Here is a 23,930-nt window from a genome sequence, read left to right as displayed (position 1 = left end):
GCTTTTGTATTCAAGCTGAAGGGGTTGAAATGCAATTACAGCTATGATTTTAAACATCTAAAAATTTAATTAATTCCAAATATAATCTTTGGCTGACAGGAGCAGAATCAAAGAACAATCTCTAGCTTTTAAGTGACAAACTGGTGCAACTATTGACTTCATTTTGGATTAACAGTTAAAATAAACATTCTTTGATCTCATTATAGCAGATGGATGTAATTATGTGCATATGAATGTGCAAAGACACTGGCTTAAAGAACTACAGAGTTATAAAGGTGAAGGCAATTTTCTACAAGTTCTGTACAGTACTGCTTAAACAAAGTTTACCAGGGAATAATTATTCAGCTGCTGGAAAATAAAAGACATGTAAGTTATGTTCTTAGAGGTCTTTAACAACCTGAATGTTCATGTAATTAACTCCTGCAATGCTAAAAATGCTTGCACTTTTTATATGTGCTGAAATAACTGATGCAATTGTAGACTTCCTGAAAGGCACCAGTTCCTATGTTCAGATGTCTTCGGTCATACCTGCATCAAGCTGTGACACATGATGCATAGATCCCAGATCCCTGACTTGCATGGAACACAAGTCAACATTTCTGCTCAGTATACAGCTGAAATAGAGTGTAGATGTGTCAGTGCAGCATTACATCTGACCTAACAGGAGCTGTATTTCATAGCTGTACTGTTGGTGATTCCACACAGGACTGAAAGGAAATGCTGCCTTTCTGTATTGTTTTCCTACACAAGGCAGATATATCTTATGCCACAAAAAAGAAGACTGTTTCCCAGCTCATTTGGATACATTTAATTGTCTACAATATTTTAAACACAGCTGTTTTAAATTTCTATTTGAAGCTTAAATTTTGTGACCCAAGTCTGACTCTTAAATAGGCCTTGTTTTCAAATATTTCAAAAAAGGCAGTGAACTGAAAAAGCTGATTACTGGCTATAAATGAAACCACAGTGCCTTTTAAATGTATCATCAGTCTGAATTTTTCTATATTTGAGATTTTTTCTTATGCAGACAATATAAAAAAATCATAGCCAATCTTGATCCAAACCAGATATTGATTACAATGTCCCGAACCAGAGCCAAGAAGTTAAAATAAGCCTACAGCTGATCTTACACATGCAACAAGGAATATGTCTAAGTTTCTTTCTAATGCCACTCCGGCTGCCAGGACCTAATGGCAGAATACTATGTCTGGATTGGCTTTCTTTGGTTAGCTACATAGGATGAACAAATGCCAAGCAGCCTGAGCCAAATGTGTGCCTGTTTTGAGGTTTTATTGCCTTGTTAATTTCTAACCGCATATCAAATGGAAAATTAGCACTTTAGATAGAAACATATAAACCCCATTACCAAAAGAAAAGATCTGGAAGACCAAGGGCTGCATGATTTAGAAAACAATATAAAACAGTTTATAAGTCACCACTGGTCACCTCAGAGGGACATAGTAATAACAACAGAAGATAAATGCAAAAAGGGGGCTTGGCTATGCACAATATTACAGTATAAAAGGTTAATTTCCTTTTTTTTTTTTTTTTGTAATCTCTAGGGACACATAAGGAAATTCATCAAAAGTGGAAAAGTCTTGTTGAAAGACCTACAAGGAAGTATTTAGGGGTTTATTTCCTCACAATGGTGGTGCGCCTAGGGGAAATGCTCCTTTTAGTCAGAGAAATAAAGTCAAATTCTGTACTCTGTTTACAGCTGTGTAATGACAAAATTCAGAGAACTTGTTTTGGATTTCCCCAGCCATAGCCAGGACAGTCTGATCACATGTGCAAAGGAGATATTAGGGAGTAACTTTACTGAAATCAGTTTTCTCAATTCCTGGCCTGACAGGAAATCACCCTATTAGCAATCAGTCAAGTATAAAGCAATTATGTGACCATCTTCACTCTGCATCAGGTTCTTGTGGTGGCAGCAACCTAGATTTGAATCCAAGTCATGGCACCAAAAACACTGTTGTGGATTGGCCCTGTCTGTATGCCAGGCACTCACCAAAGTCTCTCTCACTCTCCTCTGCAGCTGGACAGGAGGGAGAAAATACAACAAAGGGTTCATGGGTTGAGATAGGGATAGAGAGAGACTACTCATTAAATACTGTCATGGGCAAAACAGGCTTGATTTAGAGATATTAACTGAATTTATTACTAAAAAAATCAGAGCAGGATAATGAGACACCTTTAAACACCTTAAAAACACCTTATTCCCACCCCTCCCTCCTTCCCAGCTCTACCTCCTTCCCCCCAGCAGTGCATGGAGACAGGGAATGGGGGTTATGATCGGTTCATCACACGCTGTTTCTCCCACTGCTCAGGAAGGAGACTCCTTCCCCTGCTCCAGTGTGGGGTGCCTCCCACAGGAGACAGTTCTCCATGAACTTCTCCAATGTGAGTCCATCCCATGGCTAAGTCCTCCACAAACTGCTGCTGGAAGAGTGGGTCACTCTTCCATGGGGTGCCCTCCTTCAAGGACAGGCTGCTCCAGCCTGGGTCCCCCATGGGATCAGTCACAAGTCCTCCCAGGAAGTCTGATCTGGTGTGGGCTCCTCTCTCCCCAGGTCTGCAGGTCCCTGCCAGGAGCCTGCTCCAGCACAGGCCTCCCATGGGGTCCCAGCCTCCTCTCAGGCATCCCCTTGCTCCAGTGTGGGTCTCCTCCACCAGTGGATCTCTGCATCCCTGTGATCCTCCATGGGCTGCAGCTGCTTCACCATGGTCTGCACCACGGGCTGCAGGGGAATCTCAGTGGGAATCCCAGCTCCAGCACTGCTGGAGCACCTCCTGTCCCTCCTTCTGCACTGACCTTGGTGTCTGCAGAGTTGTTCCTCTCACAGGTTCTCACTTGGCTCTTCCCTGGCTGCAATTATATCTGCACAAGGGCTTCTACTTTCCTTAAATCTGTTATCACAAAGATGTTACCACCATTTTTAATTAGCCTGATCTTGGCCAGTGGCATGTCCATCTTGAAGCTGGCTGGCTTTGGCTCTACCAAGCATAGAGGGAGCTTGCAGGAGCTTCTCGCAAGAGCAATCCCTGCAGCCCCCACTACCAAAAATCTGGCCCTGCAAACCCAATAGACCACTATTAGTTACCATTAGTTACCACTATAAGTTGACCATTATCGAATTCAGGAATTTATACATAAGATGACCACCATGTCCTGGTCATAGAATACTTATTTTATTCTATAGCTTCATTACAAGAGTATCAGAAAGGTACAAGACTACACTATCCTCACACTTTCATTTTGAGAGCCATAAACCAGCAAAATCTTCTTTATTCACAATATCACTAGAAAATGAGTGAGAATCTGAAATGGCTTAACATTACTTTGGTGAAAAACTCCTAGTGAAAAACAGATTTTTAAATCAGTGATAAGTACTCATATAGCCACTGGGTCTTATCTGTCCTCATCTTTAATGAATGCATGATTATGCTCTCACTGATTCAGAAAGTAGTTTTACTCCAACTTTATGGATGGCAAATTGAAATCAAGAGACTAGCTAAATTATTTAACCAAGAAAAAAACAGATAAGGCATGAAGGTTGAAAGCAGTTAAACACAGTGAGAAGAAAGTTTGGCCCTGAAAAAAAAAGAAAAAAATAAGAAATAGAAAAAAGCATGTACGCAAAAGTTGTATTGGAGTACAGAGAAACTAAAGTACACAGGTAGTTCAACGATCAATAAAAATTATTTTACAGAGGTGGCATTTGAGAGAACATTGCAAAGTTTAAGGAATATATTACATACATATTTTCAGAAGTATGGCCTTAGGACCTTGATAGGCACATTTCAGAAATCTAAACAAAAATCATATGAATCAGAAATAGCAACTTTCACATATGAGAATGCTGTAAAGCATGATTGCTCAACATATGAAAGTCAGCCAGTAATCACAGCATAGTAAGGAAGCCAGAAGTAATTTTTATGAAGTCATAGAAGTGAACAAAACAGAATTAAGATGGGTGGACATGTTTTGCTGGATGCTAGAAGGGGATTGGTGAATCTGCAGCCTGTGTATTCTGACTTGCCATTCATGATTCAGATGCCCTTCCATATAAGCTCTGTGTGGTCCACTGAATTCAATAGATTTTACTAGTACTTTTCCTAATGGCAGGCACCCCTCAATGAACAATGAATTTCCTATCAGAATACTTTTCATCATCATGTGTCATCAATTCCAGACACTTCTACATATATTTACAATTTCCAGTAAAAACGTCCCAGCTCTCCAAAAGATAAAAATGCAAAAAGCATGCTATCCTGATTTACTGCCATTTCCAGTTTCAATGCTCTGCTGCCTCAACCATTCTCGATTTATCTGTTCCTCAGACAGCATATTTTAAACCAATCAAAACTATACATTTTACCTGCTTCAGACTGCAAATACATACAAATATATAAGTGTGTGTGTGTGTGTCTGTGTGTATGTAAAAAATAAATACTATATATGTATATATAAACAGAGCACAAGAGCAATGGTTTCCCATCACATCACTCATCAATGTTCTACCCTTGCATCCCCACCTCAAGGAAATCCTTGAGAGACTAAGGTAAAAAGGCACAATGATTTTTATGAAAATGGATGCCAGGAGTCTTGCAAGTCTTTCAGGGGAGTTCTAGAAAGTTCATTCTCCCCTCAGGCTCATTGTCTCCAGGTTAAACAACCCCAGCTCCCTCAAGTGCTACTTGTGTATTTTGTCCTCCAGACCCTCCAGCAGCTTTGCTCTCCTGCTCCAGCACCATGTCTGTCCTGTAGTGAAGGAGGGGCCCAAAACTGAAAACAGGATTCAAGGTGCAGCCTCACCAGTAAGGGGATGATCCCTTCCTTGATCTTGCTAAAGTCACACAACAACTTGCAAACACATGCTGAGTAAATCTAAACAAATGAATAGTCTTGTTACTCTCAGTGACAACAATTGTAATACTCATCTATTTTAATCACTCCTGAGCAGTCTTCTTGCAGTTTTGTGACATTAGCTAATGTTCATTTAAAGAGAAAAAATGGAGGCATAAAACAATCTAAATCACATCCTTAACTTCATTCCTTGAATCCTCCTTAGGTTTTGCTGCGCTGTGTCATGTAAATGAAAGTAGAATGCAGTTTGTTATTTTGGAGTCTAGTGAGGTTCTCAGCTTCTATTACTCATCTTTGACTGTTCACAGTGTATCTCATTCATTGTTGTCCTTGAGAGTATGAAGATGAACCACCTACAAAGTTACATCTGGATTTTGCAAAGGAACATCAGTTACATCTGCATGTAGTGTACCTGAAGTGTTCATCACCCACTAATACTAGGGATGTTTGGCCCCGCTGTACGTTTTCAAAGTTACATTATCCAGCACTAGAAGGATCCATTTGTACTCGCATGCACATTGTGGCAATAAGGTTTGAGCTGTGTACTGTTTCAAAAGTATTTCTGCCTTGTGTGGGACATAAATTTGTTACAGTGTATTCCACAACAAGGGGGTGACTTCTTTCTAATATTCTAACTGTAGTTGCCACTGATTTAATAAAATCAGATCTAGTTGTACAGAGTAATATGAAACCAGTCTCTAATTTCAGTGTTATCACTCCACTAGCTATTAATTTTCATTCATGAACATATGGTCCTAATTTCAGTGTTATCACTCCACTAGCTATTAATTTTCATTCATGAACATATAAATTAAAGGGTTTTGTAGGATCTATGAGCTTGAGAGTGAGAATTGATGCCAAAAATTCTTCTATCTCTTTAAAAACTCTCTGCCACTCAATACAATCAATGGGAAACTGAAACAGTCCAACAATTATCTTTGCCAGAAATATGCCTCAAACTTTCTACATTACCTGTTGCATCCTGGGTTTTAGGTTCAGATTTGGGGTTCTGGTCTTTGTTAGCTTACCGGTTCCATGTATCCTCATGTATCCCGTGTTACCCCCGCCATGGAAGTTAGCCCCAGGCTGCTGGCCATTGGGTCTTCTCCCCTGCCACTCCTGTGACCACTCCCCTGTCTGGCCCCAGGAATTCCGTGTCCGTCACCTCATTCTCTCTGTCCCACTTGCCCCGAAGCCCCATGTCCGCCCCGTCATGTCCCCATTGGCCGTTGTGGCAATGTCACCACCACGGTGTCTGTGTTCATTGGGCGGAGAGCTCCCGTCCTCCCCTGTCCCACCCCTATATCCTTCCGCAGCTCCCCAACCTCAGGGCCAGATCTGTCCACGTGATGTTGGGAGCGGCTGCGGCTTCTCCATTGCAGCTCCCGCGACCAATAAAGCATCCAGCCGCCACGCGGACGGATTTGGACAAATTCCCTGCCTCTTCGTCTCCTTCCCTCACGCTGACAGCAACACATGGCCAGCCCACCCTGGAGCACAGCCACAGAAGCGCCTGGAAGTAGCGGCCAGCACCAACCCCAACAAGAAGTCGAGGCGCCCAAGTCAGAGCTCAGGAGCCGACCAGGGCCGGGAAAAGTAACACGCAGACGCAATTACCCTTCAGTATAGCAAGTGCTGTACAGGGAGTCAAAAAATGCCACAGGCCTTGCTTGCGCTAATAAAAAGAGAGATTTTATCTATGAACTCCTACAGGATAAAGTTCAATATGGCACTTCAAGCCTAATCTTGTGAGTTGCAGAGTTCTCCCTGCAATTTCCATTCTTATTCATTGCGGCTTCAGTTTTTCTCGCCCCGGTCCCGGGCAGCTCAGAAGCTCAGCTAGTGCTGCCCTTTGGAGAGACCGGGGCTGCCGCGTGTGCGGAGCTCTAAGGCTGAGCCTCTGCGTGGATCTGCTGGTTTAGCAGCCGAGCACTGAGAGGAGACAAAGGGACGAGGAAGGCACACCTTGTCCTGCGTTGCTGGAGAATGTTTTATTTCCTGCGTGGCCGCTGCGGTGGCTGGGGCGGCATCCCCTGGGGCGCGCATGGTCAAGATGGCGCCGGCACAAAGAAGGCACAGGGGTAAATAGGGGGCGGGCAGACAGGGGCGGGAGCCCCCCTCACCCAATGGGGACAGGCAACAGGGGAGTGATGTGGACCACGGCAGCCTACGGGAACATAACAGGGGTGAGTACAGGGTTCCGGGACAAATAGGAATACAAGGATGGGGTGACTGTCACAGAACTTTCAGGAATGAACAGGGGGTGGCTACAATACTGACATGGGAGAGCTCCAGTGATAAGTGACTCGGAGTGAACCATTTTGAGGGGAAAATGGGGGTACATAGAACCGACTAACTTTTATTAAAACCCCTAACTGAACCAACCCAGCATGCAACAATTCATCTCAATAGCCTGTGAGGATACAAATCAGGGACTTTTTTCTCAGTTCTGCCCTCACACTGGATTTGCATTGAAGTCCATGGAAGCTCTGCAGGGGTGTAGTGATGGCCTTTCATAGCTGACTACTGTTTGGAGCAAAAGCAGCTGCATTGAAAGTTGAACGCATTTTAGATAAGCCTTCTTAGTTATAATGGCTAAAGACACAGCTGACTAGGCAGGTCCATTTGCTAAAATCATATTTAATTATCAGGCACAAGAGATTTAAAATAAATATATTTCAATAGTGGTAGGCTTTGCTGCTATTGATTTCTGCAATATATTCTTAACTGGAACTCTTCTTACTCCTCTGCTTCATGATTGAAGCCAGAATTGCTTTCTGGTTTGGATAAAATTCCATGTAAGAAATGAGATATGCAGATTAGGCCATTATCAATGCTATTACTGTATGATTCTCATTTGCACAGTAACCTTCACTGGAAGACCTCACAACACATTATAAATGCTGCCAAGAGAACCTTCTGGCATTTCTTGGAGAGCATTACCATGCATAACCCCTCCCAGGATTAGATTGTCCCATAATAAAACAACTTAGAATATCCTAGAAAAGATGTAACTGGAGACAAGGACTCCTGCCTAGTTTTTTTCCTGGAAGAAAATTCACAAGCCAGAGAACAGGGCAGTTTTCACAGATTTGCTGACCTTTTCAAGGACTCTTGTCACACAAACTGGAGGGTGGTAATCCTATTTGGTAGCCCAATACAAGCTAGCTGAATTATATTTTTATTATTTTTTATATAACAGGCCACATTAAGACCAGCAGGAAATTGTGTTGGAGACATCTCCAAAAGATGTCAAATTTCTTTCAAAAGGGAAAACTGATTTCAAAAATTTTCTAGGGAAAGCATTTTTCAGCATAATCTGCAGCAGATATGAGCTGCTTGGAATCAAACCCAGTTATAACTTTGACACTGATGCTACCTTCAGAACCCCCAAGTATTTCCCCTACTTTAATGGAAGACCTTGAAAGCTGGGGACACCACTTCAGACCACTACAGAAAACATACCTCAGTTTCACAGCCAGGCTCTATAAGCCTTGCAAGTTGAAAGGCAGTCAAAAGCAGTATCTGTAAATTTAAGTATGTCCTTTAAGAGATATTCTCTGCTTTCTTCCTGCATACCAGCAGGAAGATACCAGCATAGAAAAATATGTTACTAAAACAGATTGAGACCATAGGACAGTAAATGGTTCCACGAAGATGAGATGGGTTCCTTTTGTCTCAAACCACAGCTGAGTCTCTGGAGCTACCAAGAGCCCTTTGTAAGAGCATTCCGTTACATACGCTCAGTGTTCTCATGCCTCAGTGTCCTTAGATGACCTGCACAAAGCTCAGGGTTTAGGAACAGTGCTAGCGATTACACATCACATTCATAGAATGGTTGTGATACTCCTGATATTCTCACACCAAGCATTAAACCTCTGGTGAGCTTCTTGTAAAAGCAAGATGCTTCACAGAATCAACAGGCTCAGAATGGTCTGCATCAAAATAAATTACTATGTGCTCCTTTAATCTCAAGAGATCCCATTGCAATTTGCATCAAATTGAAAGCCATTTTGGCTAATGCTCATTTGGGCAGTAGCAGACTTGGAACTGTACTCATAACTAAAGCTTCCACGTCTAGGGCACAACATGAAGCTAATACACAGCTGGAGAAGTTTCCCTGGATGGCATGCTACTGAGATATACTTCACCTGTCAGGCAAGCTCTGCAACCTGGCAATTATAAAAGGAAAAGTGCTGTACAGGCAGTCAAAAAATGCCACAGGCCTTGCTTGCACTAATACAAAGGGAGTTTTTATCTATGAACTCCTACAGGATAAAGTTCAGTATGGCATTTCAAGCCTAATCTTGTGAACTGCAGAGTTCTCTCTGGCAAGAGTTAAGCAATTTCCACTCTAATTCATCTCAATAGCCTGTGAGGATGCAAGTCAGGGACTTTTTTCTCACACTGGATTTGCCTTGAAGTCCATGGAAGCTCTGCATGGGTGGAGTGATGGCCCTTCATAGCTGACTACTAATCACAAAATGTCAACAAACCAACCAGTCAATAGCGAGATGTTCTTAGATGAAGCAGAAAGCATGGAATGGGCAGAGGAGACTGAACACCGCCTTTGGATTCAGGTCACCACCTACGATCACCTAGAGATGAACTGAATTACATCCTTATGAAAGCTCCTACAGGTCCTCTTTCCTTGTCTTATGATACTTCAGCAGCAGGCAGACATGGGAGCCCATCTTGGCCTGAGTGTACTGAGCCAAAAGCCATGTCACAAATACTTGTTTGTGCTGCTTGAAAACAGTTGCTGCAGAGAGGTCACTGATAAAGCAAGCCGTCCGCATGTTCTCTGGGATCTGATTGATCGTCCCTTTGAATTGTACACCTGCAGCTGCAGGCAGCTCAAGAGAACACAGTGAGTCACTTCTGGGCTTTTAGTGCCTCTTGGAAGTGGGAGTGCATGTGTTTCCATCAATTCAATGCATGCAGTGGCAGAGCTCTTTGGATACCATAAACTGCCTACGGCTTTAGCTGGTGAAACTGAATACAATATACTCCTTATCTTTTTAAATGGAAAAACTGAAGAAATACTAGACAGACTTATCTACATTTACTTTTGTTTCTTATTTGTCAGCATTCCACTACTTTCAGCTCAAACCAACTCAGAGAAGATAACCTTGAGAGAGAATAATCTAACCTTAGAGAATAACCTAACCATTTTCAAACAAATTCCTTTCAAAATATTTGTGAATTTTTCTAAAGATAGTTTCTCTGAGAGGCATTCTTATGTTATACATGCCTCGCAGAAGGTGTGCATTGCTTTGATGTTAGTGAAGAGAAGTGCTGATCTGTATTAACTAACAACCTTAACTGAGAATACAAAATATACATACAGATGTGTGGTTACCAGTTAGTAGCACAGCAGTTACCAAACTACATCAGAACTGGGTTTAAACTCTTCTTTTGTCTTTGAGAGAGCTGCACCCTCGATGTTCTTTGAGGTGTTTTCCAACCGAAGTAATTCTGTGATTGCGTGGCAACAAGCAGCAACCAGAGAACATAATTCATTCTTCACATCCTCTTCCTGATGTCCCTGCAGCTGGCTGATGACTGCGTGCCAAAGCATTTAGGAGGCAGACGGCACTCGCTCTGCGGTAATTTCCAAGCTAAAGACCTGCGTCCCACCACCGGGTCCCCGCCCTGCCCCGCGAGACCGGGCAACGCCGCCCCTCCAACGCCGCCGCCGCCGCGCCTGCGCCAGGCGTCGCGCATGCGCGCTGTGCGTAGCCGGTTCCGGGCGGCGGCGCGGCCGTGCCGGGGGCGCAGCGAGCGCGGCCCAGCCCGGCCTGGCCGAGGTGAGGGGCCCGGGGGAGAGCGGGGCGGGCGGCGGGAGCGATCCGCGGCGTCAGGACGGCAGCGAAGTAAAGGCAGCTGCCGCTACTGCCGTGTGTGAGGGGCTGTTGTTTGTTTTACGTTTTTATTTATAGCTGGTCGCTCTGAGACGTTTGCCTATATCGCACGCAAGCGGTGAGGATGTGTGCAGGTATTCTCACTCCTGGATTGGTAGGAACAACAGTTTGAATCGAGAGTCCTTGTAAAGGAGCCAAAGGCTCTGAGACCACAGACGGAAAATGTGGTCATTTTCTGTTACGGAGCTTAACTTACCTTGACAGAGTTTCTTTTGAAGTACTGGACCAGATCCGAAGGTTTAAGGCTGTGAAAGCCTTTCTCTGGTTCACTTGAATTTGCAATGCTTGTCCGTCTTAGCATTGGGATGCTTTATTAGATTTGCGTGGCAAGGATGTGGTAGTGGAAGGGTTACAAGGGTGGCCTCTGGGAGAAGCTGCCAGAACCTTTCCTCATGTCTGATAGAGCCAATGCCAGCCGACTCCAAATGGATCTGCCACTGGCCAGGGCCAAGCCCATCAGTGATGGTGGCAGCACCTCGGCGATAACAAGTTTTAAGAAGGTGAAAAACTGCTACACTACAGCAGCCCAAGGAGAGAAGTGAGAACATGAGAGAAGCAGCCCTGCAAACACCAAGGTGCTGAAGGAGGGAGAGGAGACACTCCAGGTGCTGGAGCAGAGACTGCTCTGCAGCTCGTGGTGAGGATCGTGGTAAAGTAGTACGTGTCTTGCAGCCCATGGAAATCCGTGGTGAAGCAGGTGTCCACCTGCAGCCAGTGGAGAGCCCCATGCCAGACTGGTTGGATGCCCAAAGGGGGCTGTGACTCCATGGAGAGGAGGCCATGCTGGAACAGGCTTCTGAAAGGACCAGTGGGACCATGGAGACAGGAACCCCTGCTGAAATAGATTTTCTGGCAAGAATTAGGATCCACACTTGAGCAGTCTGTTCCTGAAAAACTGTACGCCATAGAAGGGACCTACGCTGGAACAGTTAATGAAGAACTGCAGACTGTGTTTGGGATCCCATGCTGGAGCTGGGAAAAGTGACTGCGACCTCATTTCCTGACCCCCTACTCCATTTAGGGGGAAGAGGTAGAGAAGTTGGTAGTGTGTGAAGTTGATCTCAGAAGGAAGGAAAGGTGGGGGGGAGTGTGGTTTTTTTTTTTTTTTATTTCTTACTATTCTATTCAGTTTTCATTGGTGAAAATAAATTTCCTTGGCTTGAGTCAGTTTTCCTCATAACAGTAATTAATGAGTGATCTTCCTGTCATTATGTCATAAGCCCTTAATCATATTTTTGCCCCTTTTCCAGTTGTGGGGCAGTGATAGAACAACTTTGTGGCTATCTTGCAGTAAGTCAAGCTTAAGGCTACATAGATGCTTAATCACTTACATTGACTAAGTTGGGTAAGCGAGCCAAGGTCCCTTTCCAATACCTTGTTTTTTCTTTCTTTATCTTGCATGTCTGTGTGTGTGTTCGGTGGGCTTTTTGGGGTGGATGGTTTTTTATGTGTGTGGTTGATGGTGTATTATAGAATGTCCTGAGGTGGAAGGGACCCACAATCATAGAATCGTGGAGGCTGGAAAAGACCTTCAAGATCATCAAGTCCAGCATTTAACTATTTCAGCTAAACAATAGCCCAGAATCCCACATCCAGTCATTTCTTGAACATTTCCAGGGAGGGTGACTCCACCAGTTCCACCCTTGTGGTTTTTCAGGACTCCACTGTATTTGGTAGAGAGGAGGGTTTTTGATGAGAGGATTGGATTAGATGAGCTCTGTAAATCTTTGTTCTTAAACTGTCCGATTCAATGATTCTTACTAGAAATAATACACATGGGTATGGATTTACCAAGGAAAAATTATGCCTGACACACATGATTGCCTTTAATAAATAATAATTGTGGAGTTGAGTGGAAGAGTAGGTGTCATTTACCTCCTCTTGAACAAGGCTTTCAACACTGTCTCCCCCCCTGTTCATGTCAGAGGTAGGATATGTGCCTGCTGGCAGGGCTGCCCTCTGTATGGACTAGAGGAATAGGTGATGGAAACCTCAGGAATTTCAGCAATCACAAATGCCCTGTCTTGGCCCACCACTTACAGTTGGGCTGGGGAGCAGTTCTGCGGGGTGGCCATAGGCCCTGGCAGGCATTGCCCTAGGATGTGTGACAGAGCTCTGTTAGGGTGAGATTTGTCTGCCGCTGCTCAGCACACCTTAGATTGACATGTCCAGTTCTGGATCCTTGTGCAGGGAGAGACAGTGACCATAGGGACAGAATTCAGCAGAGAATATGGAGATAATGGGGCTGGAGCCCTTTCCCTGTGAGGAGAGGCTGTGGTTTCAAGGACTGTTCAGCTGGGAAGAGGGTCAGCTGAACAGTGGTAGCCAGTAGCAGCCCTGGCGCTGATGGGAGGGGGATGAAAGAAGGCATAACCAGGCGCTTCACAGGAGTTAATGGAAAAAAGAGCTAAAGACTAGTGATTGAGAGAAAGCTTTTGTTGATGAGGACAGCTCAGTAAAATGGTGCCTTCCCCAGTTTTGGGAGGTTTCAAACCCAAACTGAGGCAAAGCCTTGAGCAACCTGTCTGTTTACATGTCTGAACTTCCTCTGAATGGGAGGTTGAACAAAAAGCATCTTTAGGCCTCTGCTAGTCTTGATTATCCATGTGTCCTGTAAACTTTAGGGTCATTCCATGTGGATACACAGTTACCTTTGCTAAGGGTGAATGCTGAAGACCGAGGAACTGTTTAGTGTTTAAGTGCAGTGATATAGCTGTTACATTGTAACTATGCTGTAGCTGTTTAGTTTAGATTGATAGAAATTTAGGATTTATGTCTGATGCAAGGGTAACAGACTTCTAGTCTGTGTGGAATAGCTGATTTGTGCTTACATGGAAAGTATGTTCTGTGCTTGTTATGTTTCTCTGTAGTAGTTTTTCCTTTTAATGTAGGTAAAAAAAATTATCTGATGAGAGATACAATATAATTCCAGTGTGTTCATGTCAAAACTGTCCAGGAAGGGACCTTACCTCATTTTGCTGCTTATTGGGTAGAACTGAGGGGGCTTGGGTTTATATCTACAGATAGACTGATACATCTAGATCCACTGGAGTTATTAGCCATGCTCAACAAATCTAGGTATGTCTGGAATTGTTTGCTGTAGCAATATATTTTTTTTAAAGCTACATATCAGCTCTAGTTTAATGTGTGTTGATTTATTATACATCACTTATTGTCTCAAAATGCCATAATATCTATTCTAAAATTATACATTCCCATACCAGCATCAGTGTTGTTTTTTTTCTCCTGCACTTTCAGACATGTAATCCACAAGTGTATGGGAGTACCTCACTGCTTAACTGCAAGGAATTTGTATTCACTGATCTATTAATGTAGGTATTAATTTTGAGTTTTCCTTCCACAAATGGTATTTTTTTGTGGTACATGCTACGTTGCTTGTATCCAGGCTTTAATTCCATCTTTTTTTTAAAGTCAGTGGTAAGATTCTGAGTGTTTCAAACTGATAACATGTCTTGGAGTTTGAGTATTTTGCATGTATATATTTCCTCAGTGCTTATTGCAAAGGATTACACTTAGGTTTTCAACAAATACTAGCTTTTTTTGCTTTTTTGAGAAAGCCATCCCAAGGGACTGGAGGTGAGTTTATAGTAAACTGAAATATTTGAGTATTTGCAGTGGCCATCAGTTTCATTGGTGTGCCAAAAACTGACATCTGATTTCTCTTTAATGTAGGTTCTTATGTCCTTGTGAGTACCTGTATATTCCAACTTACAGAGGTTTTCACTGCAAGTGTTCCAGACCCTAACTACAATTACCATTTGCAGTCTCACAGGTTGGTCTTTTATTTGTTTTACTTCTGATTTTGCATGAAATGATGGAAAGTTTGTGGATAATATTGCATTTTAAATCATGTTTGTGAGACTGTGAATAATCCTTTTGATCTGTCTCATTTTCAATTCAATGAAATATACTTAAAATGCTCTCAAGAATACATGCTCTCAGAGTACACATATGCTGTGCCATATGGAATGGTATATTTGTTGCAGCTTTAAGAAATGTCTGTAACCCATTCTTTGTGCAGGACCAATGAGTATTCACCATTTCTTGGGTTCAAGCCCAAAAGACAAGGTAATATGGTAGACTTCAGAGGGAGAATAAAATGCTTTAATGCTTGAATCTGTTGTTAAATACAGCATAAATCTGGAGGGGGATGGGGAGGGTGTAAAAAATAGCATACTGTCCTTCCTAGTCCTAAGTATATTTTTTGAATCTGTCTTGCAGAGTGAAATCTAGTGTCATATGACAGAGCCAAAATGTTGGATGACATCAAGAAGCGATTTGAATTTCCTAATGCAGTTGTTCAGTCACAGGTAATTTTTTAAAAGCATTAGAACAAATCAAGTTGTTTGTGGAAATGTTTGTTCCAACAGTTGCTGCTTATATGTTTTTTTTCCAAAGTCAGAAAACCAGAGAAACAGAGTATTCTTAAATCGCAATCAAATCCTAATTGCCCTCTCTGTGTAATTGAAACATGGACATAATTGCTCATCATTATAAAGTCTCTTCAGGAAAATCAGAAACTTTCCATGACTGGAAGGTTGGAGTGTGGCCAAGTGGTTTTTAGTGACCTTGTGATCTCAAGAAGCCAGGAATTACCAGATGCTGCCTGTGGGGCTGAAATACTTTGTAATACTTCTGTAACAGAAGTATTATTATAGTCTATTATTTTGTATTATTACAGCTGAATAGAATACTTTGTAATACTTTGTAATATAACTGCTCTGTTTCTTCCTTGGTGGTGAGAGCTGAGGAACTACTGCAGTCTTGTCTGTCATCAAGGGATAACTGTATGCAGCTCAGCTCAACCCACTTTATTTTCTGATCCACTCATTTGCTCCTCATTGTTTTTACCTGAAATTATAATGTACAAAAAGTGTTTATCATAGTATGTTTAATGGACAGGAAAGAGTAATAGTAGTAATAGTCTCTGGTTAAAACATACATGTTCTTTACTCTGGTAATTTCTCCTTTCAGTGTTAAAAATGTATCTCTCTGGCTGTAAGTTCATTGCTAATTTCCCTGTTTTCTTCCTCATCGTGTTTTGAATTTAGGATTAAATATGTACCTATTTGTTTGGTGAAATAAGTTGATCAGAATACAGTCTGTGCAACCTGGTGTCTCTCTTGCCTCTTCATTTCAGTCAGTTCACCTTGGTTTAACAGTAATTAGGTTTGAAAGAGAGATCCAAGTCCACTTGTCATCAATTTAGCATTTGGGAGAGAAATCCATGTTCCTGAAAGCTGGAGTTCATCTAAGGTCTAGTAAACAGTCTTGCACTGCAGATGAGTTTGTACCATTAGCCTTGTTGAATAGGACTCAGCATCTTCAAAGCAGTTAATTTTTCGTTAGTGCAGAATGTCCCTGTGGTACACTGTTGTACTGCTTAAATATCTTGGCTCATTATTACAGCTGCACATCATTAATCTACTAATGTGCTTTGGTTGATTTTGACCTGTTGGGCTGTTTTGATAGTTTCCACTTGTATTCTGGGAAGCATTCTGCAATCTTCAAACTATAATCAGGTCAGGATTCAACTTCATGAGAGATGTCTTCTCTTTCTGGAACCAACCAAAATATCTGCTCTGCATAGTGTGTAGTCTACACACAATCAGAAAAGTGAGGAACTTAAGCACAGATTTGTAGGTCATGAAGTTTTACTGTTTAATCAAGTTCTAGGAATGCAGGGGGCTAATCTGCATTTTGACTTTTCTATGGATATTCTCAGTTCAGTCAGAGAGAAAGAGGTTTTTCTAACCAGGCGAGAGCCTGGGAAACAGTTGGGAAAGAATGTAAATAATTCTCTAATATCTTTTGTTGTACACATTGTTTATAGATGTGTTCTGCTACCTTGCATCATTCACTGCACACCAATGGTGTGAGATGTTTTTACTTTAAGACCAGTGAAATGAATCCGCATGATGTTCTCTATATATAGAGCGGTGCATTTGAAATAAATCAGTTTCATTCCTTGCCTTCTAACTTGGAGTCCTTCTGTTCCTGTCCTGCTCAACACCGACAACTTTTCTGTATAGCTAGGTCACTGCAAAAGCCAAGTTTCTATTGATAAGCCCCTTTTCCTGTGTAACAGAAGTGTCTTAAGGATGTAGGTGTGAATTAACTTCTGAAGGTCCTTTTAAGCAGGAAAAAGAAAAGGTAATGTAGGCTTCCCTTGTAAGTGCACTGAAAGAGATCTGATCTGCCTGGGGAGCACACTGTTGCTCCTGTGATGGATTAGTTGTAACCAGAGATAAATGACTGACTTGGTCCTATTTTCTCCTTCTGTTTCCTCAAGAGTAAGATTTCCAAATAACTTGTATTTTTAAGACAAATGTGTTAGAGTACATTTCCTTACTTGTGAAAAGCATAGTCCTTGTAGTCTAGGAGTGTTTCAGGTGCTGTCTTTGCAAGAAATGTAAGTTCTTATTTCAGTTTGTTATGACAGGTTAGCAACTAGTGCATGACTGAAGTGGAAGTAAATCTTGAAAGGAGAAAGGAGCCTTGAAACATTGAAAATAGTCTGTTCCTGTCTTTTTATATACTAACAAAACTGAAATGCCACTTTTTATTCCTTGCTGGTCTAGTTTACTTTTTCCAAAAGTAATGATCTGTCATTAGCAGCGAAGAGTAGATGCAGCAGCTGTTCTGGGCGCATTGATAGTCTGAAACATTTTTGTGCTGTTACTATGAAAACATGTCTTTTCGTCTTTCACAAAATGGCTTTTCTGTGTAATGGTATCAGTAATTATGAAGCAAGACAGAGTATGACATCATAGATGAGTCAGAAAACAAAAGGCTAGATTCAAACAACCTGACGCCTTTGAGTGTATTTCAATTCACATTTAGCTTTTGAAAGACAGTTTGAGGAAATCAGACTTCTACTAAAATAGAATGAGAAACTTAATCTTTACCTCAAAAGAATAAACCTGGGCTGTTTTGGGGAGCTGAAACTTTTTGTTTTGAAGACCTTGACAATTTAAAACTTGTTAATTATTTCTGCCATGGAATAGCTTAATGAGGAATAATACTAATGTCAAATTCCCTGTTTAAAGTAAATGAAATACTTCTGGTAGGAGCTGTGATAAGGGTATATGCAAATTGCTTAAGGCAAAACGTGTGGTGCAAAAATTTGGGCAATTTGCTTAGATGTGCAGTGTTCTGCTTCCTCTCTTGCTTTTGCTTCCCTATATAGTACAGGATTTAGTAATTACTAGTGCTTTTAAGGACATGGACATCTGTGCAGCAGTGGAGGTATAAAGTTTATTGAAGTTGTTGCATCAAAATATCTGCAATTCCTAAATACCTATGTACCTGTTAAAAGAGGCCTTTGGACTTACGTGAAGCCCTGTGGAAGTTTATTTCTTTTGTGCCTCAGCCTAACAGTAAAAGTGAGTTTATCAACATTATGGAAATTTTTGACCCTAAAGCATATTTCAGCTTCAACATCCATAAGGTTGATATTTCAATCATAATAAAATGATCATATATAGCAGCATTGTAAAGACTTCTTAATGGAGAAGTTAAAAATCACATATGTGCTTTTTATTTATTTTCATTTAATTTCTTTTAATGCATCTGTGTGTGTTTTTTGTTTCTTTTTCTCTTTAGGCAGTGAGCCATCTAATTGCTGCAGTACTGAAAGAAAAAGTTTCTTCAAAGAAGATCAGACAGGCTTCTGACCAGGTCTGTGGCGTTTTTTCACTTTTGTCTCCTCTCTCATCCTTATCTGTTTATTCCATGTGCTTTTTCTAGGTTTTCCCATTTTCCACTGTGTCATTTTAATACAATTCTAGAAGTAAATAAGGTAGTTATCAATATGTATTTGGGCATACAGAAACAGTTAAACTCTGGCATCAGAAGAGCAGTTTTACTTCCATTACAAGACTTAATGGCAGAAGCCTTAATCCTGCAGAATACCTATATTCCTATATATGTTCAGTTCAAGAGAGTTTAATTTAGTTATGTTACTGAGAGTGAAATACAATGACCGGGACATTGTCTCTTGAGTTGGAAATTAGTTTACATTGCTATAAAAATTTCAAGAAGTATGGCATTTTACATACCTGCATTGGTGTTATATTTCATATCAGATAAGTAGACCTTGTGTTTCTTCAGGAGGGAGCAGGATGTAAAGGCATACTTAGCATTTGCATTTTAAATGAGTCAAGCTCACTTAAGTGCATGTCTTGTTAACAGAGAGGTATGTAAAATGTTGGCAATTGCAAGTGTCACAGCAAATGGGAAAGCTGTTAGTTAGGATTTGTTATTCTGGTTTTTCTCCCCAAAAGCTGACGTGTCTAGAAATGAACAGAAATTGATCTGTCGATTTTTATTCCACAGTCTGGGGACTTCACCCTAACATATCCAAACCTGGAAAGTGCTACGTTTTGATGTGAGGGAGTATTGGAAGTGTGTAGTTTATCTAACAGAAGCACTTTCACAGTCCCGATCATAATCAAGTCCCCAAATTATGTTCTGATTTTGAACTACAAGCTGATATTTTCCCCTTAATGCTGCTAATATGAAGGTATTAGACTGAAATACAGCAACACATTCTAATATGCTAGGAAGCAAAAGATTGTGCTGGTTGGACATTGCAGACTCCCTTTATACTCAAGAGTGTTTTGCAGTGTTGGTTGTTTTAAAACCTTCCTTGTTCTCCAGTTGAAAGTCACAAAGTCAGCAAACTAATCTGAGAATACTAATTTACCATGGAAACCAGCAGCAGCTTTGATGGTTACTGCCAAATCTTCATGCTTACTAGCAAATAGAACTTAATGTGTTTAGTAAAGGTGACTTACTTTTGGGTAGCCCTTTGTATGCCTGTCTTTAGCTGTCTGTGCTACACCTTCGTGTAAACACAGCTTTTCATGGCAGTTTCTGAATTGTCTCCAATTGCATCCTTATTTTCTAAATCAGGAAACTGATGATAACCTGCCTGTGGGTGCCCTATCCCTGGATGTGTTCAAGGTCAGGTTGGATGGGAACCTGGGCAACCTGACAGTGAGTGGCATCCCTTCCCATGTCCCAGACTTGGAAGTAGATGGTCTTTATGGTCACTTCCAACACAATCCATTCCATTATTCTATCTGCATAGGCACAGCAGAAAAATTCATCTGCATTACCTTTTTGTCAGAGACAGTAAGTGTTATGCCCTACCATGGGCCTAGACAGCAGAGGGAAAGAAAGTGGGAGCTGTCCCTGCTTTTCCTGACTTTTCTTTGATGTTTTGTCCTGACTTTCTTAGGAATAGAATATGTATCCCAGCTCTCTAAGGCTTCAGGAGAAGCAATTGAGCTGGTTTGTATTTAACAGTGTGTTTGAGATGAATGAAGATAAATCAGTGTGATCATTCTCATTACTTGTGTCCCATACTTTTGCCTTCAGACTCCTGCTCTGAACCTGCTTTGGGAGAAGTGCTGCAGTGAGAATGTTGCCTTGCGAACAGCCTGCTGTGAGGGCTTGGTAGCACTTGTGGTGGAGAAACATGCTGAGCTTGACTATGTTCTTCATGGAGCTCTTAACCTAATTCCCTCAGCAAGGTAGTGTTTGGTTGCCTAATTTTTGTCAGCTGGTTATCAGCCATTGCTTTTCCCTTACAAATACAGAGGAAGAAAAGAAGTTCTGTGTCAGTATCTTCAGATACACCATGGCATTAAGGACTGCTACTGCCCTGCCACTCTGCTGAAGGATATTGCTTTCACCTTTGCTATGTGACATTGTGGGTCTGACATAAAAACTCTTAGAGTATTCTATGGATGTAAGCTGAAATTGTTAGTAGTTCAGGCTAGTGCTCTGAACTTTGAACTGTGGAACCTCAGAAGTCAATGAACTGCTTAGTTTTGTTGCCCTTACCGCAGCAATTTCCATTATGGGGAATATGTTGTGGTTTAACCTCAGGCAGCAGCCAGGTCTCACGCAGCTGCTCACTCACTTCCCCACCAGTAGGATTAGGGAGAGGGTAAAAAGTAGAAAACTTGTGAGTTGAATTAAGGAAAAGTGAAAGCTGTGCACATAAGCAAACAAAACCAAGAAATTAATTCACTGCATCCCATGGGCAAGCGGGTGTTCAGCCGTCTGTAAGAGAGCAGGGCCCCATCACACGTAATGGTGACTTGGGAAATAAATGCCATAATTCCAAACACCCCCTCCTCTTTCCCTCAATTTTATATACTGAGCATGATGTCATATGGTCTGGAATGTTCCTTTGGTCAGTTGGGGTCACCCATTTTGGCTCTGTCTTCTCCCAACCTGCCAAGCACCCCGAACTTCTTGCCCTGTGTGGCATGAAAAGCAGAAAAGGCTGTGTGTATGCAATAACAAAAGCATCTCTATATAATCAACCTGTGTTCAACACAAATCTTAAACACAGCTCCATACCAGGACCTGTGAAGAGAATTAACCCTATCCCAGCCAAAACCAGCACAGAGGGAAATAACTTCATCAGTCTCTCAAAAAACTGATTGCTCAGATAAAGTCACCATAAGAATCTGTGTTGGGATTAGGAATGCTGCAGTTTGTTTCCTTGTCTGCTGAGAAGGAAATCTCTAGGAAAGCTACTTCCTCCTACACAATTCTGGAAATAGAATGCTTACATCTTGTAGTGGTCTTTTGACCTAGACTGCCTGTCCAACATACCGAGAAAATGCGAGGGAAAGAGGCACTGTGCATAACATTTAGAAATAGGAAATCAAATGATGACTGGGGAGAGATTTCCAACCTTGGGGAGACTGGGGAGAAATTTACCAACTTTATTAAGTTCCCTTTTGACTGCTAAGTGGATTTCTGCACCAAATTGTGTAATTCTCTTGCTAGAGACTGGTAGTGTTGTTTTTAGCCAAACCAGCTATTTAGAGTTATGTATGAGATATGTTATGCTAGTAGACTCAGCAGAGAGGCTGCAAGAACCATGCTATTCAAGATATGTTCTTCATTGCTTCTCATCTTCACATAATCAGTTTTGCCTTATGCTAAGGTTTCTCATATTCAGTCTGAATGAAATGTGAACTTTTTCTAACCTTGTGACTTGCTTGTTTACAGCTAGAGTCTTGCTGTGCTCATGCTAATTCTGTGCTGTGTTTGCTATAAATGACTACGGTTTCCTAGAAGAGATTTTGTAAATATATTTTTATAGTATGGGTAATCTCTGCAAACCACTGTCCTCCAAATGATGAAGTTTTGGGGCATTTTGGGGTTAAGGGAGGATTCTATGTAAGTATAACAGATAAGTAAAAGTACCGGTGATAAGACTGTGAGAACCTGAGTCCTGTGGCATAAGGTGGAGTAAAAGTTTTATTAGCTGTGATGCCATCATGATTTTTTGTGTTTTCTTTTTATATACCTTTTATGTGTTCTCAGTATTCTTATCATCCATAGTTGAAATTCTTTGTTTTGGTATCTTAGCTTAAGTTCTGGTATTCTGCTAGGCCAGAAAACCAAACATGCCCTGGCCTCACAGCTTGGAGCCAGAAAGCCTCACGTTATCTTGAAAGACCAAGGCTCTTTCTAGAACGTATTTTGTAAACTATGCTCAAGCTCATCTTGCGGGGGCAATACTTTAGAATGGGGAGATATCGTGCCATTCATTTCAGCTCCTCATTGGGGAGTCTTTGTCAAATATATTGATTTGCAAGGTCTGTGAAATTATATACATGTGCATTTCAGTGTTTTCCACCTTGATGAATTGTTGCACCTAAGGATCCTTATTAAATACCAAGATAAAAACCCTTTTATGCTTTAATCATGTCTGGCCCATAATTCTAGGACCAGGGAAAAAGCATCAGCTGTGGCTTGCAAACTAAGAAATTTGAATTTGCTGTTCACCTGAGGATTTGTTACAGTATCAACAGTTTATACGGTTATGAAATATTAATACAGCCTTGTACTTCAGAAAATAAAAATTATAAAATGGGATATTTAGAGTTAAGTTAACCTTAAAAACAAATTCAGAGTTAAATATTGAAGAGACTACAATCTGCCCCACTTCTACACTATTTGAAACTTCTTAAATTTTTTTTTTCATGTGTAAAGCCAACACATGACTGATTGCTATACTAAATGCTGGCAAAATATGTAGTAACCTTTTATGTATTTTTGGCTTCTTTCCCACTGCCACCCCCTCCTCCCTCAAGCTGCTACAAATGAAACTGCATACACTATGGATTTGAAAGCAGGGTTTGTGTTGCCTAACCACAGAAGTCCGTGGTTTAAAATGTTTGTAGCCTCAGGAGCTCATTAAACTGACAATTTCAGATTGACTCTTTTCAGTGCTAGTACTTTTTTTTACCTTGCCTTAGAATTGTAGTCTGCAGTCCATCATCCTATTCCCTGCCAAATTTTCATCTGTGTGGCTTTGCAGTGCTTGGTACACAGTGTTGCTAAAACAAAAATTCGCAGCCAGTGGCGGCTAACAGAAAGGCATTTGCAACCACTGAGCACTTTCAATGCTGAATGGAGTTAGGTGTATATTTTGTTGGCAAAGACTACTCATGTTGCATTCTTGCTTCTTTTCTGTTACAATGAATTTTGCAGAGGCTAAGTGTACCTGCTGGATTATATTTTGTCAGGTTTATCAAATCTTGTACACTAGAAAAGGTATTTTGTTTTGGCAGAGATGAAGATCTCATGTTTTTCTGAGTTAACTTGTGGGTTAACTTGTGAGTTAACTTCACAATACCTTCTCATTGTATATATTATTGTACTGTAACTGGCTCTTAAGTGTTTCCTTTGTTGACTTAAGTGTTTAAACTTCATGGAACATCATATTCACATGCATGTTTGTGTGTTTATGCATATATAGGAAATATGTTTACATACTTAGATACATGAATGTGTGTTTTCACATATTTTTAGGATTGGTTTTCAGCATTCTGTTTAGATGATGGTGGGAAAACACTGCCTGTGTTCAGTAATGAACAAGGATAAATAACCAATCTACTGAAAAACCTGTGAAACAATTAATTATTGTAATCTTAAAGACACTGTCAGAAGGATTTTTGTGTGGCACGTTTTCAGAATGTTTTTATTACTGAGCATCCATGCCTGTAGGAGATGGGAAATGGAATGGAAATCCTTGCAATATGACATACCTTTGTGCTGCTTGCGTTTAAGAGATGATT

At 41.2% G+C, this 23,930-nt stretch overlaps 1 protein-coding gene across 3 annotated transcripts in view; it reads left to right on the top strand.

Annotated features, from left to right (window-relative positions):
- The first annotated feature begins 10,621 nt into the window (after nucleotides 1-10,621).
- The window catches only part of FOCAD (focadhesin), a 94,071-nt gene continuing 80,762 nt past the window's right edge, over nucleotides 10,622-23,930 (top strand). For 2 of the 3 annotated variants that reach the window (XM_053931608.1, XM_053931610.1), the window contains exons 1-5: nucleotides 11,844-11,871; nucleotides 14,488-14,587; nucleotides 15,037-15,125; nucleotides 18,421-18,495; nucleotides 20,200-20,354. In XM_053931608.1, the coding sequence (XP_053787583.1) occupies nucleotides 15,069-15,125; nucleotides 18,421-18,495; nucleotides 20,200-20,354 (287 nt within the window). In that variant the 5' untranslated portion in view covers nucleotides 11,844-11,871; nucleotides 14,488-14,587; nucleotides 15,037-15,068. Of the gene's footprint in view, nucleotides 10,681-11,843; nucleotides 11,872-14,487; nucleotides 14,588-15,036; nucleotides 15,126-18,420; nucleotides 18,496-20,199; nucleotides 20,355-23,930 lie in introns of those variants that run through there. The other variant, XM_053931609.1, reaches the window with a different exon arrangement.

This window comes from Vidua chalybeata, chromosome Z (genome assembly GCF_026979565.1).
Source record: "Vidua chalybeata isolate OUT-0048 chromosome Z, bVidCha1 merged haplotype, whole genome shotgun sequence".
NCBI lineage: Eukaryota > Metazoa > Chordata > Aves > Passeriformes > Viduidae > Vidua > Vidua chalybeata.
The sequence above is the reverse complement of the archived record's forward strand: the minus strand, read 5'-3'. Positions and strand labels throughout refer to the sequence as shown.